At 35.9% G+C, this 15,669-nt stretch overlaps 1 protein-coding gene across 5 annotated transcripts in view; it reads left to right on the top strand.

Annotated features, from left to right (window-relative positions):
• The first annotated feature begins 6,515 nt into the window (after positions 1 to 6,515).
• ephb2b (eph receptor B2b) overlaps positions 6,516 to 15,669 on the top strand; it is a 142,541-nt gene continuing 133,387 nt past the window's right edge. For 2 of the 5 annotated variants that reach the window (XM_058373537.1, XM_058373536.1), the window contains exon 1: positions 6,522 to 6,846. In XM_058373537.1, the coding sequence (XP_058229520.1) occupies positions 6,795 to 6,846 (52 nt within the window). In that variant the 5' untranslated portion in view covers positions 6,522 to 6,794. Of the gene's footprint in view, positions 6,847 to 15,669 lie in introns of all 5 variants that reach the window. The other 3 variants (XM_058373541.1, XM_058373540.1, XM_058373539.1) reach the window with 3 other exon arrangements.

The raw sequence follows: 15,669 nt of genomic DNA, 5'->3' as shown, positions 1-15,669 counted from the left end.
AGCTCGTGTTTCCTGCTTTTAATCAAAGCCACTCCTCTCCAGACCCCGGCTGTTTGGTGCACCTGAGGAACATAACTGGAGGTCTGGCTCTGCCGTTCTCCCACTCTTGGTTTACGTGAGGAGCACTGTATCAATTAGGATGAGGTCTGCTTGGGGTTCGCAGAGCTCTGACCGAGAGACCGATGATTGATGGCAGACGTTTAAGGGCTGTGTTTGCTTTTTTGGCGACAGTCGTTTTAGTCGTTGTATCAAGGGGCCCTGTTTTGCAGAAACAGACTCGGATTTATTCTGGTGATAAAACCTGCGTCCTGCATTCTAAGGCCCCGTTCCTGGAACTTGGGCCTCAGGGACTGTTAAGCACAGGCCTGTCCCCACCATAAACCTAGAAAGACGGCTGCAGGGGCTGTTGGGTGACATGCTGAGCCAGCGCTGATTGGAAACACTTTCACAGTGGACTGATCTCATCTCCCAGGGAATCAACTTAGATTCATTCACTCTGGCTTGAGAAGTCTCTTGAACACTTTTATAAGGGTTGCTCCATCTCCAATTTAAGTTAAAAGCAGACCACTCAGGAAACGTTTTTTTTTTCTTCCTTAAAGTTAAACCTCAGACATTAGTTACATAAGTTCTCTTACATAAGAAAGGTCTGGATAATCTCACCTGGATACTGCAAATTAGTACCTATGAGCTGCTGCTGTAATAATAAAGTGGGTCCTGTCTTCAGCCCAGAACTCTGCTCATACTGTTCATTCTATCACATTTAGTACACGCTACAATAAACAGTTGTAGAAGAGTTGTAGATTTCCAATCTCATTATCTAGTATCACTTGGAAGAAGAGGAGTTTGCTTTCAGGTCTGGTTCCCCTTAAAGATTCTTTTTCATCTTCTCTCAGGGAGATTTTCCGATTTGCATGTAAACATAAATATACATCTAGATTTATGTAAAGCTTCTTCTAGAAAAAGACTGAAAAGGGAAAAGAGAAAAAGATGCTGTTTTTTAAACACTGCATAATGATGCATAAATTATATACTTTTCATTACACTCTATTTATACTCATTACATTCTCCATTTATTTTACCATATGGGTATTATATTATTTTTAAGGAATAACAGACAAATAAACATGAGGGTTGAGTGAGTGGTGGACACTCTGCAGTGCTACAAACACTTGTCATAAAGCAGCCAGTCAAACATGACAGCTACAAACTCACTAGTTGAAGAAAACTTACATGTACTAATTGTACTATACACAATAATACCAATGATGGAACAACATATATCATTAGTGATAATTAAAAGGAATGATTATAGAAAGCTAGTAAAAAGCCAGTAAGACAAAACAGAGACAAAAAAAGAAAGGCCGGATTAACACAGTCTGGCTCAAGACTAATCTTGACTGCTGAAATTGTCTACATAAGACCTCTTCCCTCACTTATCTCTTATCTCTCTTAAGAGTTAGTACCTCCAAGCACAATTCACATCTGGGGTGGAGGTCAAGGATCATGTGCACACAAACACACACCTAAGCAATGCACTTTAACTTTAACGACAACTTCTGAAGTTCTAAAGGCAACAAAAAAGGTTAAATCTATATAAAGATAAAGGCTGCAGACAGAGCTGTGTTTTGGGGAGTGAAATGGTCGACTGGTGCAATAGGAGTCTGGTGCATGGGTGGTTCATCGTTTGGGTCATGTGCCACTTATCTACAACTCATTTATTTATAGATTTTAGGGATAGTACATATTTTATTAAGTTTCTTTATGAACTTATGTATATTGCTATACTGTTTGCACACTAATTGTTTTAAGAAAAAATTTTTGTTGTCGCTAAAGTGTTGAAACCGAAACAGATTAAATGTAATATTAAGGGTCTACTGAAAATATTGGAACTGGTAGATGTGAGAAATAAGGTCACATGTCAGAAACCACCTGAGTTTTACATTTTAAAGGTTAAATGTCTCATAAAAAAAACAAAACAAAAGTGAGTAATAAAAACTACCATCAGTTTTTTTAAGAAGGCAGTTAAATAAAATTATTTATAATCATTGCTATTTGATGTATTATATATGTATTGCAAACTGAATAACTAAGATACCTTGTGGCTTTACTGTTTATATATGAAATGGGAACGGATAAAAGGAAGGCATAAGGGAAGAAGTGAGGTCGCTATTTTGTTTAGAGAGATCGTTTGTTGCTTTGAAATGAACTTATGAGAACTGTCTCTCTAGGTGGCACTGTTCACCCAGTTTGATGAAAAAGTTCCCCTACTGAAGCGAAGATGCCTTATAATCAAATTACCATCAAATTTGTAAAATGGGACAAATCCAAGTTTTAAATTAATTAATTTATTTATTTATTGCATAAATATAACACACAAAGCTGTTTCAACATAATAAATTGATTTTTTTCTAATTACATTTGAGTCATTTTTATATATATTTCTTCATTGAGCACATATAACACACACAGCAATGTGACCATAATGAGAAAAATCTCATTATGTGAATTTTCTTCTTCTTATTATTATTATTATTTGACGTTTGACTGTACATGTACATATCACTGTGTTAGAAATAACTTCACCCTAATCATGAACTTCCACAGGGAATAAACGTTAGGATGAAGGCTTGTGCTGCTACAGTAGTTTGCTGATTTTAATGCTACTGTAATGATGGATTTTCATAGGACTGTTCCCACAAATAACAGATATGGGTCACTTAGAAACACCCATGTGAACCATTAAAGCAGATAGATCAAATCTGGACACAAAATCCTAATTAAGTCATTAAGCACATCTGTTTTTTGCAGATGTTATCTCTCAAGGATGAAGCCTAAACCCCAGGTGTCACTTTTTTTGACTGTAAATGCATATGAAATGTTTTCAGTAAAGTATAATATTGCACTCTAATTACATATAACTTATTGGTGGAATTAGACTTTAGAATTAAATAGGAGAAGATGATTCTCGGGATGGGTCCAGGAATAACATCTCTGGCATTCAGAATAATAATTAATTTTACCGGCAGCATTTATATATATATTTTTTTTTTCACATTTCTTTCTTTGAAGCATTCATTTAAAAGAGTGTAGTCATTTATCTGAAACAGTGTTTTTTTAAGGTCTGGATGATAGCCTTGAGTGAGTATTCTTAAATAACCTTCTAAACCTAAAGGGTATTGCTTTACTTATAGGCCGTTAAAGGCCATGCAGTAATGTAACATATGTTCTAGTTACTTATCCCTATTTTTTTTTTACTGGATCTTATACCTTTTCACTTAAGAACTCAAATTACTCTATATACAATATATTGGTTTTTTTGTAGTTTCATTAGATGTATTTTATTTTTGGAACGCTTTAGTCATTCAAAAAAGTAGTACATTAATTTTGCATTATGCATCACTGCAATAACTCATGCTGGACACATTTCTTTAATTAAAATAAGCTGCTTTTTTAGTTATTTTTTTATGAAGTCCACATGAAATCAAAAGTACCATTAAAGACAAAAATAAGTAAAGTATTTGCAAAGCTTGCTGAATGCTGAGAGGGGAATTTGAACTGTGATCATTTAAAAACTAAGCAACCCTACAAATAATTATTCACAGTGACAGCTATAGACCAATAAGAATTTATCTCGCTTGAACTTATATGATTAAATTATTGATCTCTCTGAGTTGTGGTTTTAAGATGTTGTGAAAATAAGGGCATAAAAAATGAACAGTTGGCGATGTGTCTTTGAGTTTCTCTCTCTCTCACACACACACACACACACACACGCAAACACACACTCATACACATACGCAGAAGTTTTCTCTTTGATCTACAGCAATTCTGGTATCAGCTCTCAGTATGCATTCATTTTTACCCGGGTAAATAAGAAAAATAAGTTAAAGCAGCACTTCTCGCTCGATGGCTCAGTGGCCATAGCCAAAACATTTCATTTTAATCCTCCAGGGTTGACTAATTTTATAATTCACTTTTATATTTCTTTTTATACTCTTTACATTTCTGACTTATAATTTTGTGCAAAATAGCACAAGTTTTTTGGAATGTTTCAAAATAATATGCTTAGCAATGAGAACTAGAAAAATAATGATTCCAACTGCTTATATAATAACTTTTTCACCTCACAGGTCTGCTGTTTTAAGTAAATATCCAAAACCAGGCACAGGACAAATTCAAGTGCCCCTCATAAAGACATAACTCGTATGACCCAATAATATGCAATATAAAGACATCTTGGTTGACATATTGGAAAATATGTAGCACAAAGTCTGTCCTGTGATCTCCCCTTTTCTCCCCATAGCCCATCTAATCCAATGCTTCAGTCTACTTTCTTGCCTTTCATATTCAGCAGTACTGAGATTGCACCACCAGAATGGAAATTAGGTTTATGCAGCTTTAATGAAATTCCAGAATTCTGTTTTGTGGCTTGGCGCACGTCTGAGCATAAATTCATTCTCCATATTCTCAGCAGCCGAAAATGACAACCCGAAATGCTCCTCCATCAGTAATCTTTTAGCAGCACTTGCCTAGGCTGTTTTCTAACTCAATCTGCACGGCTGAAACTCAAATCCAGAAGATCCAGAATTAGAAAACAGTGCCAGCAACATGGGTCTTGACATGCCAGCTCAGTGATGCCAGTGAAGGGGCTTAGTGAGCTGATTTTTAAGTGAGTGGACATGATTAACCGTGGTTTACTTGCAGCTCACATTCTTATTTTAGAGCAAATCCATAACATGGGAAAGATTTCATGTCTTTGCGTGTTTAAGTCTTTTTTTTTTTTTTTTTTTTGAATGATTGCTGTTTTGAATAAGAAAAAAACAACAAAATCAACCAGGTAGGGAAAGTTGTGGTTGTTGGAGTAAATCTTTGGAATTTTTTGAAATAGAGATGCCAGAATATGAAAACATACTTTGATGAGAAAACAAACAATAGTTATACTGTATATAAAATAGCATCACAAAAAAAAAAAAAACATTATTCCCAAGCTATAATAGTTTTAACACAAGCTGCCTGAAACATGGCACATAAAAATAAAGTTTTATAAAGTAGCTACTAAGAGTAATCCTGTTTAAAAAAAAAAAATATTCAAGTTGCACTAATTTCCCAAACTAGGTTACATGCACGCCCTTGCAGTGCAATGTTTTATACACTACACCATTTAAAGTCGGTACCATGAAATACCGAAAACCGTGATATTTTTGATACTGATGCGTTTCAAACTTCAGATTTTATATTCCTGTTCATTCTTTTACAGCATGATATTGCAGGCCTCCTCAAGGATAAAAATCAGACCTTAATGTTTATTTTTTATTCTTTAGTAAAGTGAATAAAGGTGTACTATTATGACTCCTCACAAAAAAAAAAAAAACATAAGTATGGCATGTGGAACTTATTCGGTAAATTTGGCAGGATCGGCTACTTGCTGCACTCAGGACTGATTTTCTTTGAAAAGGTTTTTTTCTACTGAAAGTGCAGAAAGTTAAACCCAGGCCATGTGTGATGCGATTCAAGTGACATTCACTGTCGAAATGAAAGCATCGCCTGGTAATACGCGCACTATACGTGTTTCCTATTACGATTTCCATTAGCATTTTATTTATAACTGGTCGGTGGAACAGTAAAGTGTTTTATCTTACAAATGGCTGCTTGATATTTTTTTTTTCTTCCAAGAAACATTTTCCCTATGATCCTGAAAATAACACTCATTCATTAGCCCTGAATTATAGCTTTTTTTTTCCAATTCAGAAAATGTCTCCCGCTCTATATGCGAACTAAACGCTTGATTTCATGGGCGATGTGCATTTCCCCCTCATTTAATGTCATTGGTTCATTAAGGAAATGGAACTGAACGAAAGGGAAGCGAATTAAATACACTTTCAGTCCGCAATAAAACATAGTGTGAACTTGCCAACTTACTCCAGATTCATTTCTGGAATTGTTTTTCCTCCCCATTGCTCTGAAGTTGTGGCATTAGAAATAACAGGGAATTGTTTATTTTGACGCACTTGTGTTTCCATACTTTTTTTTAATGCAGTGAGGATCACACAAATGACTAGAAATATATTATTCGCAAGTAATAATAATAATAATAATAATAATAATAATAATAATAATAATAATACCTGCAAGAACTCAAATTAATCGACCATCAGCAACAGTAATGCCAAGTTTTAACAACAGAAAGCCCTTTATCTGGAACACAGAAATGTAAACTTACCTGAGCAAATTATAATCTAAAAAAAAAAAAAACCCAAAAAACAAAAACAACACTTTCTCTCCCAGCAGCTTCATGACTATCCGGACTCACTTACAGTGCAATAATAATACAAAACAAAATGTTCATCTCATGCTTAGATGAAGTTAAAAAAGTAACGCTCGTGTTGATTGACAGGGTGGGGAAAGGAAAATGCGCGTAGGGTGGAGATTCCTCGCACACTCATGCTCAGCGTAATGAAACGCATCAGTTTGGATTTCTTTTTACCATTTAAACCATCGTCTACAATACTGTCCGGAATAACTAGTAATGTTTACAGTAAACGACTTGCGTAATATAGCGAGCGTTTATATCTGGTATCTGACTGTCTCCCCTCGTCTACAGCACTTGGTTGCGTCCAAACTTGGTTGGTGATTTTGGTTCAGCGTGTATGGCATCGCATTCATTCAACTGAACGCGAAAGTGCGCCGGTCCTTCGCCGTCCTCTGCTGTCAATGGCTTTCGGGGTTTGTTTTATTTGAATGTCTGGACTTCTATTTTTTTTTTTTTTTTTACAATTTCGCCCTAAAAACCAATAATGGATATCCTATGGATTTTATGGATACTACCCACAGCACTGGCTCTTGAAGGTAAGATATTGTTTCCTCTGGTTTTAGTGAAGCGCAGCATCCAGCTGATAGCGCGAGACTTTCTGATGCCTGTAGCGCGTTAGGGTTTTAATTTTAATATCCTTCGGGAAATAAGACGGCGGCATGATTAGATTAATGAAAGCTGATGATCCCGGGGCATGAATATGATTTATGGGTGTAAAGAGTATAAGCACTACTCACTCGCCATGCTTTCACTAAGCGCTGTTTAAATGACTGCAAATAAGCGAGTTGGGTTTATTATTATTATAATAATAATAATTATTATTATTATTATTATTATTAGTGCCTACAAACATCAGCCACGTCTAACCTAAACGTGCTGCATTTCATCTTTAGCTTTAATATTTACAGAAATGTATTTCAGCACTCATTTCCCGCTTGTTTCAGTTGTGTTCTGTATAGAATAAATAAACAAACAAACAAACAAACTCAGGCTCTATATGCGTGCGTTTCATTTACTGTTTGTTTACTACAACGTGCTTCAACGTGTACGTGTAGTCTTGAACGTGGTGTATTAGTGATGGACAATAAAACTGGTTCTCAGTGAGCCGGTAGGTTTCAGCTATGGGATAAAGAATGGAGGTGCAAGCAGCACGGGTTCATTTTATTTGTTTAACTAAGACACTAAGAGTGGATTCATTTAATAAACAGACGATCGTTATATCTAGCAAGGCAGGTGAGCGAACCTCCCCGTGGCTCGCGTAGGAGGCGCGTTAACTGCGCGTTAGCCTGTGAAGCTAATCCGTCAATCTGTCATCTATTCACACCGTGCAGTAGAAGGTGCTGCCCATTTACTCTTCAAACCAGACCTGCACATAAAACTACAAAAGTGCCACAAAGCAACATTTAACACCACAGAAGCAGAACGGACCCTATAAAACAGTCGCATTGAATCTTCTACACCCTTACAGTAAAAGCACACAGCACACTTCACGTGATCGTTTGTTTTTACATGTGATTAATGAGAGTAATAGACTGCGTGATCACGTGTGACAACGTGTGAAGGTGCGTTTCTAATGGACATATGTGGATGTGTGACATCATGTGGACAATATGTGATCAGGGGAAAATAATCGAACAGTGTGGGCTGGGGCAATGCGAAAATAAATAGCTCGTTAGAAAAATCAGGTGTAAATTAAATAAAGTCATTTTAAACGGGAAATGTGTAAAAAATAAAAGAAAAAGAAAGTGTAAGGAATTTGTCAAGAAAAAACTATACAAAACACTATTAAAAAAACAATGATCAGTCACTCCACCTAAACAAACAAATAAATAAATAAATAAACAAACCCCTAAGTGGCTGTCCTTATGTTATCCTCGCTGACTATACTAAATAGTGTGGCCAGAATAATGTTTTGCGTTTAATGCGATCTTATACAGTACAGTAATAAAGAGTATTTGACAAGCCTTACTAAGAGTATCCGAGATACTAAGAATAGGACTCAGTAACAGAGTTAGTTTGTGCTGTAATTTCGGCTCCTCTGATATAAAAACTGCTTTGAGTGTTAGAAGGTGTGACTTTAGTGAGCTGTGATCGACATTTAATTAGACTTAAGAGGAAGCATTAGTTAAATAATTAGATAAATGCTGTAGTTACTTCATTACATAGACTTAATAGAGCAAAACTTAACAAAGCAGCAGCACACACCTAACATTTATGCAACATAAAAAAAAAAACCTAGTGTGACAAGCTGCCGCTGTCTCTAAAGAGTTTACACTGTGTTTGGTTTTGTTTTGTTTTGATCTCCAAATAGAGGCATTTCAACTAAAGCAAGGTCTAGGCCCTAGTAAATTTACCACCGCAGCCCTGTTTATAGGAAAGGCTCAATTGTCATACTTGACTTTCGGGTTCGAAAAGCTCAAGGGCTATTGAGTCCAACTTCATTATTTGGAAAGAGGGCACAGGGTTTTTCTTCGTGGAAAAAAAAAAACCCTCGAGCGACCTCTTCAAAGGCTTGAATTTTTCAGGAGTTTAAATCTAAAGTGCAAATGACCACGCTGTCATGAATAATATGTGTTATTTATTTAGGAAGAACGTGTGCAGTGGTGCTATTAATTTGTCACTAATTGATTACTTATTTTGTTCATTTTAAGCAATTTGATAACGTGTGATGGTGCAGGATATCCATGTCTACTTTTGGAGGTTAAAGGATAGTTTCAAAATGATTATTTTTTCAGGCCCCCTGAAAGCAGCGTTTTTGTTTATCTAGGCAAATGTATCGTTTTAAATAGCCGAATATCTGAAGAGATTATTTTAATACACCAGTCTGGTATCTAATAATCCAGAAAGTGTTTAAATAAGATTTTACATTTTTAAAGTTGTATTTTTGCATATTTGCTTTGTGACAATGTCTGTTGTTGAAACTATTATACAATCGAACTTTTTTTCTAAATGTATTTTGTGCAGAAAAGGATTTTTTTTTGTTCGCTGACGGTGATTTTATCGGTCAGACCAGTGACGTCAGGAGTGTTTTTTCTATATCCGAGTTTTTTGACCAATGATAGCCTAGCGTTGTGCTGATGTAGGAGCATTTCAGAGGTGAAAAAGAGGTCACTGCGGCCTCAGTGTAAAGAAAAAAAGGGAAAAAATAGATTCAGCATATTCGGGCAGTCACATTATATTTAAAAAAATTATTTGTTATTTACTCTTGTAAAAGTTAATTACAAAAAAGGAAAAAAAAACATCATGTGTATTAGTGAAAATTATTCAAGAAAATAAAAAAGGAAAAAATTATCAAATTATTTCCCCACATATTGCGATGAGAGACAGCAAAAAAAAAGGCTTTTCAAAAATCATCTAGATTTAAGAAAATAGCAAACATTATGATTGGTTACATATAATGACTGACTTTCCTGAAATATTCTTATAAAAATAATATATATAATATATATAATATAATAATATATATAAAAATATATTTTTACATTTGCATTCTGTACTGTACAGGCATCCTCAGTGTGTCTCAGTATAATATTACAGTTAGTGTTTGAGACATACAGATTTAAGGTCTAGCATTCTGCAAAATAACAGGTGATGCAATTTTGTATGTTATACACACTTCGTAACTTATAATTACATGTGACTCAAACTTCCATCTCAATTATGATAAATACTGTGTTTTCCCTGTGAAGTGCTGATTAGTGTTGAAGCACTTCATTTTGGTGTGTAATGCTGAATTTAGGTGTGGAAATGGATGTTTTAAAAAAGGGGGAAAGGCATGCATGTGTGTGTGTGTGTGTGTGAAATCTTATCTCATCTTATCTTACACACACTTGTAAGTATGTGTGTGTGTGTGTGTGTGTGTGTGTGTGTTTGTATTTGGGGGAAAAAAAAGTTATATACCTCCTACAGTCTACTATCAGACTAATATAACACACATTCATGGTGTTTGTTTTTGTTCATCTCATTTTACAGAAAAATATGCACTGATGTCTCCCACGCAGTGAGCACATGCCTCCTACGAATATTGTGTAGAAACATCTTAACATTGTTGTAAATGAATCTACATATGTCTGATGTATAAACATGTATGTGATATTGTGTCAACAAAAAAAAAGTATATGGATGCTATGTAGCACGAGCGTGCCCTTTTCTGACCCACTTTACATCCTTATGCTAATCCTGCATAGACAATTGGGTTAGCAATGTGTTATTAAACTGGGTTTTTTTCTTGCCTTTAGAAACAACTATAAACTAGTATTGATCTTTTCACATAGGAGGTCACAATAGCATCTTGCTGTGAGATGTCTTTGTATATAAACATTTGCTATTTAGAATTCTGCAGTCGAGTGTCACAAGCCTTCAATTTCATGAAACCATAAAGCCGATGGTTCAGTTGTAAATTTATTTATCATGAGTTTGGGCACACAGTGCAACGAAGCCCTAACGATCTATTTCCATAAAACTCCAAGCACCAGAGCAAAAAAAGATGATTAAAGCTATTGTTTGTTAACTCAGTCATTTGCAGACATCAATACTTCCGTTCTGAGATGCCTGCCAAGTTCGAATAATCTGCTTTCACATGTAAATGCGAGCAGCCTACTTCCAGCTAATACTCGGAGTGTGGGCTGCCGATGCATAAGCCTACACGTTGCATCGCCGTTTTTTGGAGCGGTAACAAAAGGCATAGCACTAGTGTGTGTGTGTGTGTGTATGTGGGTCTGGGTGTTTTGTGTGTATGCGTAGGTTTGAGGGGTTTCTCTGAAACAGGCTTAGCTAAAGGTAAAACGAGCAGCCCCCAATCCTACGTTTTCTCACTCGGCCGAATGAGCAGATGCGAGTTGCGCGTCTGTATTTTCAGCCTCCTCTGTGGCTTTCACAAAGAATGCACTCCTATTCAGCGCCTAATCCATGCTGCCCAGCGCTTCTCCATTGTCGCTCCGCATGCAAAATTTCAATTAGTGCTGGTACCAGTTGTTTCGCTGCTCAGTATTTCGAAGAGATGTACGTACTTTTACCTTAACCAGGCAGTAAATTTTGGGACTGGTGACGGGCAATGCTGCTTCTCTTTTGTACACACATTTCCATTTTTATTCATTGGCCACATGCTTTTATTCAGAGCAGCTTACAAGTGAGGAAGCACATACAAGCATTGAACTCTTACAAGTGCTGTATTTCCAAGTTTCCACATTCAGCTGTAGGTAGAATAGAGAAGAGCTGCTTCTACAGAACAGAGAAAATTGACATTTAATGGGTGTTACCTGCAGAAACAGAAGCATGGGATAATATATCCAACAAGAATATCCTAGCAGGCAGATACACATACACAAAAAAACACCATTTGACCACAAAAAAAGTGCATGCGAGTGGACAAGATGGCTTTTTTTTTTTTTTAACTGTCTGCCAAGCAATTGTGAGAAAACAGCAGGCAAAAGTTCAGTGTGACTTAATAAAAAGCAGTTCCTAAGTTTTTTTTACCTACTAAAGACACACTCACGCCAACTTGGGTCCTGTTGACTCACAAGGCAGATGTTTGGAAATTCATGGGTAAGCGTTTACCTAGAAGAAGTTGGCATGAAGCACAGGTAACCGCTAGCAGAGGAAAATCCTTTTTCATTCCCATGTCCTTTCCCCTTCGGTGAATTGGCTTTTTTTGTCAGCTCAACTTTATTCGTGTTTGGAATGATTGCTTCTTTCAGTGTAGTTTTTAGGTGGCTCCTGTATTTCCACAGGAAGAGGTCATAACTAAATTGGAGATGTTGGCACCTTTGATATAAGAATGTCAAAATAAATTGTAAAACTTCATGACAGCATTGTTGCCGTTTTTAAAAAGCAAGAGTTAATGAGATTTCTGATGTACTGCAGTTTATTTATTTTCTTTGTATATAAAAACTTCCCATTTAATTATTCTGAATGTTTTCTTTACACGCGACTAAGACTTTTTCACATCGTTGCATATCAAGTGTGATATTATATGTTGTTCCACAAGTACATATATTCTAAAATTCTTGTGAATGGGATCCATATTTTGAACTTTAATCAAGTATTTTAATAGAACACTTTCTGATAGAGTCAGGTAGGTTTCCTTCTGCTTTCTCTATATTACCTCTATATTTAAACCCATTCTTCCTATCACCCAACACCAGATGTAACACAACCTGCAATCATTTATGATGAAACGTTATCTTTGAGCGTAATAAAAGAGCACATCGGTCAGGTCCAGACAGAATACCCAAGTGGGATCTGTGAATGTAAAGGGAATTTCCAGCGATGGATCACACGTCCTTGCTGCCACATTCCTGCCCTCTGCAGCGAGTCGTACACTGATATCACACACCACATGGAGAGCCCCACACTCCCCTACTGAGACCACCGTAATCCATCTCCCTTCAAAGCCTAGCCAGCTCCATGTTATGAATCATACAGAAAAATCCTCCACAAGTATACACACTCCAAGGACGCTAGTTAGTTCACAGGTTTGATGTGGAATTCAGATTCACTTTAATGCACGTATGAGTGCATTTCATGTGTCTGCTCCAGGGCTGTTATTTGACTTGAAGGTAACTAGCTTCCTGTTCACCTTGATGTCCAGGCTGAAGAACCACTAGAATCAGTTTTCCGATTTAAGGGATCAGCGAGGCCTTTTCAAATTGATTTTTTTTTATATCATTTTTTCAAAAAAAGACTTGGGTATTACTCGTAATATGGAGCCTGGTGCTGTCAGTCAGACGCATTCCAGCACAGACTGCAGCATCATTTAGATTCTATTTTAGTTTCCACTGTGAAAATGCATCAGGTCCAGATATCTGTGCAGAACATATTAGCTCTGCTATCAGTACCAGCCTGTTAAATTATATATATTTTGAATATGTTTGCTTCTGTGATTTTTTTTTTTAGCAGGAAATGGTTTGTACTTTAAGAACACAGATTTCAGCATCTTAATGAAATCTCTCTCACACACAATGACAGTAAAATCTAAGGGATATTCCGATGCCGCACTTTTCCGATTGTATTACTTCCATTTATGAATGAAATGTGAGCGCTAGGTTTAATCTCAGTTTTTTCATTCATCTTTAATAACTGCTTTACTGAATCAGACTCGTGGTGGTTCTCAGGAACACTGGGTGTGAGGCAGGAGTTTACAGTTAACTGTAGCCGGGTTCACCTACCGCCATGTTTATGGGAGGTGTGAGGAAACCAGAGAACAAGGAGGAAATGCACAAGGATACAGGAGAACATGCGAAACACCTCACAGACAGAAACCTGAGCTCTGTAGCCGAGAGGCTGCAACACTACCCACAATGCTACCCACGACACCATTACGTTTCATATTAAAACAAGATTTTAGACAATGTTTCTTCTAAACACTCAAATTGTGTTTGTTCTTGCTCCATAATCATCTCTCCGTTTTAAGAAAAAATATTGGTATAACTATTTACATGTGTCATATCCATAACTGTGGAATTGCCCAGGTTGTGTGTTGTTTTTTTTTTTAAGCATAAAACTAAAATGTTAAAAGGTTCTTCAGATTGTCGAGCTGTTACTCTGTTCAATGAAACCCTGAGAAACCTAGTAACCCTAGAACCTTGATTACACTGTGTCTAAAATATACGCAGAAAATATACACAAAGTGTTGATCTGTTGTTATGGTTCACGTTGCCTATTTAATTCCTCACAATATTTAGCATTTCAGTGTTTACCTTTGTAAGGAAATGGTCAGGGTTTACATTTGGCCTAGTTTCTCCAAGTATTTGCACAGCGAAAACGCCAAAATTCGGAGCACTCTGAATCACTCTCCAAATAAAACACAGCCAGTGATGTGAGTAACGGAGTTACTCCCCCGTCTGTATGTTCGGATTATTCGTTTCATGTTTCACATTTCATGCTTGGTCAGTACATTTTCTAAGCACACATCGTGAAAATTCACATGACAAGGCCAAAGTAAAGTTATAGATTTTGTAAACAGAAGGTTTTGTACTTTCAGGTTTGACATGTGGAAATGTGAATAGCTTGCAGATTTGTTTTCACTCAGTGACACAGAGCTCACATTGTGCATTTTACACGCTGCTTGTACCACTTTAGCTTATCAAGTTGGCAATAATTAACATTGTGTGATTGCGGAAATTCAGTTATGTCGTATTATGATACGCCAGTTTAGCAGCAAAACAGTAGTTTTTCATTTAACAAGAAAATGAACTATGAAAGACACATGTCTAGAAAAATAAATTACTTTTAAATAAAAAAAATAAATTCATTTAATAATTTTAATAAATGTTTACAAATACATTTTACAATTTTAATGCTTAAGTACAAACTTTTACCATAAATCAGAAGCCTCTAATCAGAGTTTGATAATAACTGGTATTTAAATTAAGTTACTACACACCTGCTATATCTAAAAAAAAGTAATTTTGTGGTAATTTATTAACACTATCAATATAATCTCATCAGATTTTCCAGCTCTAGGTCCAGGTCTTTTTTTTAGGACTCATTGAATTTTGTTGTTGAATATGAGCTTAACCCTTGTGTTATGTTCACTCTTTAGAAAAAAATACATAAAATTCTGTTACGCATATTGTCTAAATCTAAGAATTTGGATAAAAGATATAATTTAAGAACATAGATAACATTTGTGATTAATGTTTGCGCTTACTAGATCACATTTAACAATGAAAGTGTAATTTGTTTTTGTGATAAAGTTATAATTTGTGTAACCATTTATACTGTAATAAAAAAAATTGAAATGGAACAATGTTTCAATTAAAGTTTATTATTTTAAACTGGGTTTATTAAATACAGGAGAACAACAGTAGATGCATGAAAAACAAAATATTATTGCAGACACTGGCGATGAAATACAGCTCTCAAAAATGGATCTGCGAATGCAAAACACTTTTAGAAAAAATAAAAAGCAGATTAATTTTGATGTGACGACTCAAGGCGTAACAGTGGTGATTATAAATCAGTTGTACTCAACAGGCATTTTGGAAATCTTCAATTAAAGTTAAGAAGTCATTTCTAATATTTATTCATATGTAAGAATATCCTATACTTTGAAAAGATTTGGCGCTATAAAAACTAAGACTGTTAATATTCTTAAACATTTTATGTCGCTTAGTTGAAGCGAGGAATATTAAACCTCAGACTGAGGTCCCACCCAAATTTTGGGCTGTAGTCTTTCGCAGGAAGTCTGTCAAACATAAGCTCCATGTGTACGTCTCTGGTCTTTCCTCAGAAACAAAGGAGGTCTGATTGCACCCTCATCTGCATTACAAAAGAAGGCCTTTACCTGTTTACCTGATAATCCGTGCATGTCGGCTCACGTAATGTCTGTCGTTTTTTCATTTTGACCACAGGATTGT

The sequence above is a fragment of the Hemibagrus wyckioides genome, linkage group LG21 (genome assembly GCF_019097595.1).
Source record: "Hemibagrus wyckioides isolate EC202008001 linkage group LG21, SWU_Hwy_1.0, whole genome shotgun sequence".
Taxonomy (NCBI): Eukaryota; Metazoa; Chordata; class Actinopteri; order Siluriformes; family Bagridae; genus Hemibagrus; species Hemibagrus wyckioides.
The sequence above is the reverse complement of the archived record's forward strand: the minus strand, read 5'-3'. Positions and strand labels throughout refer to the sequence as shown.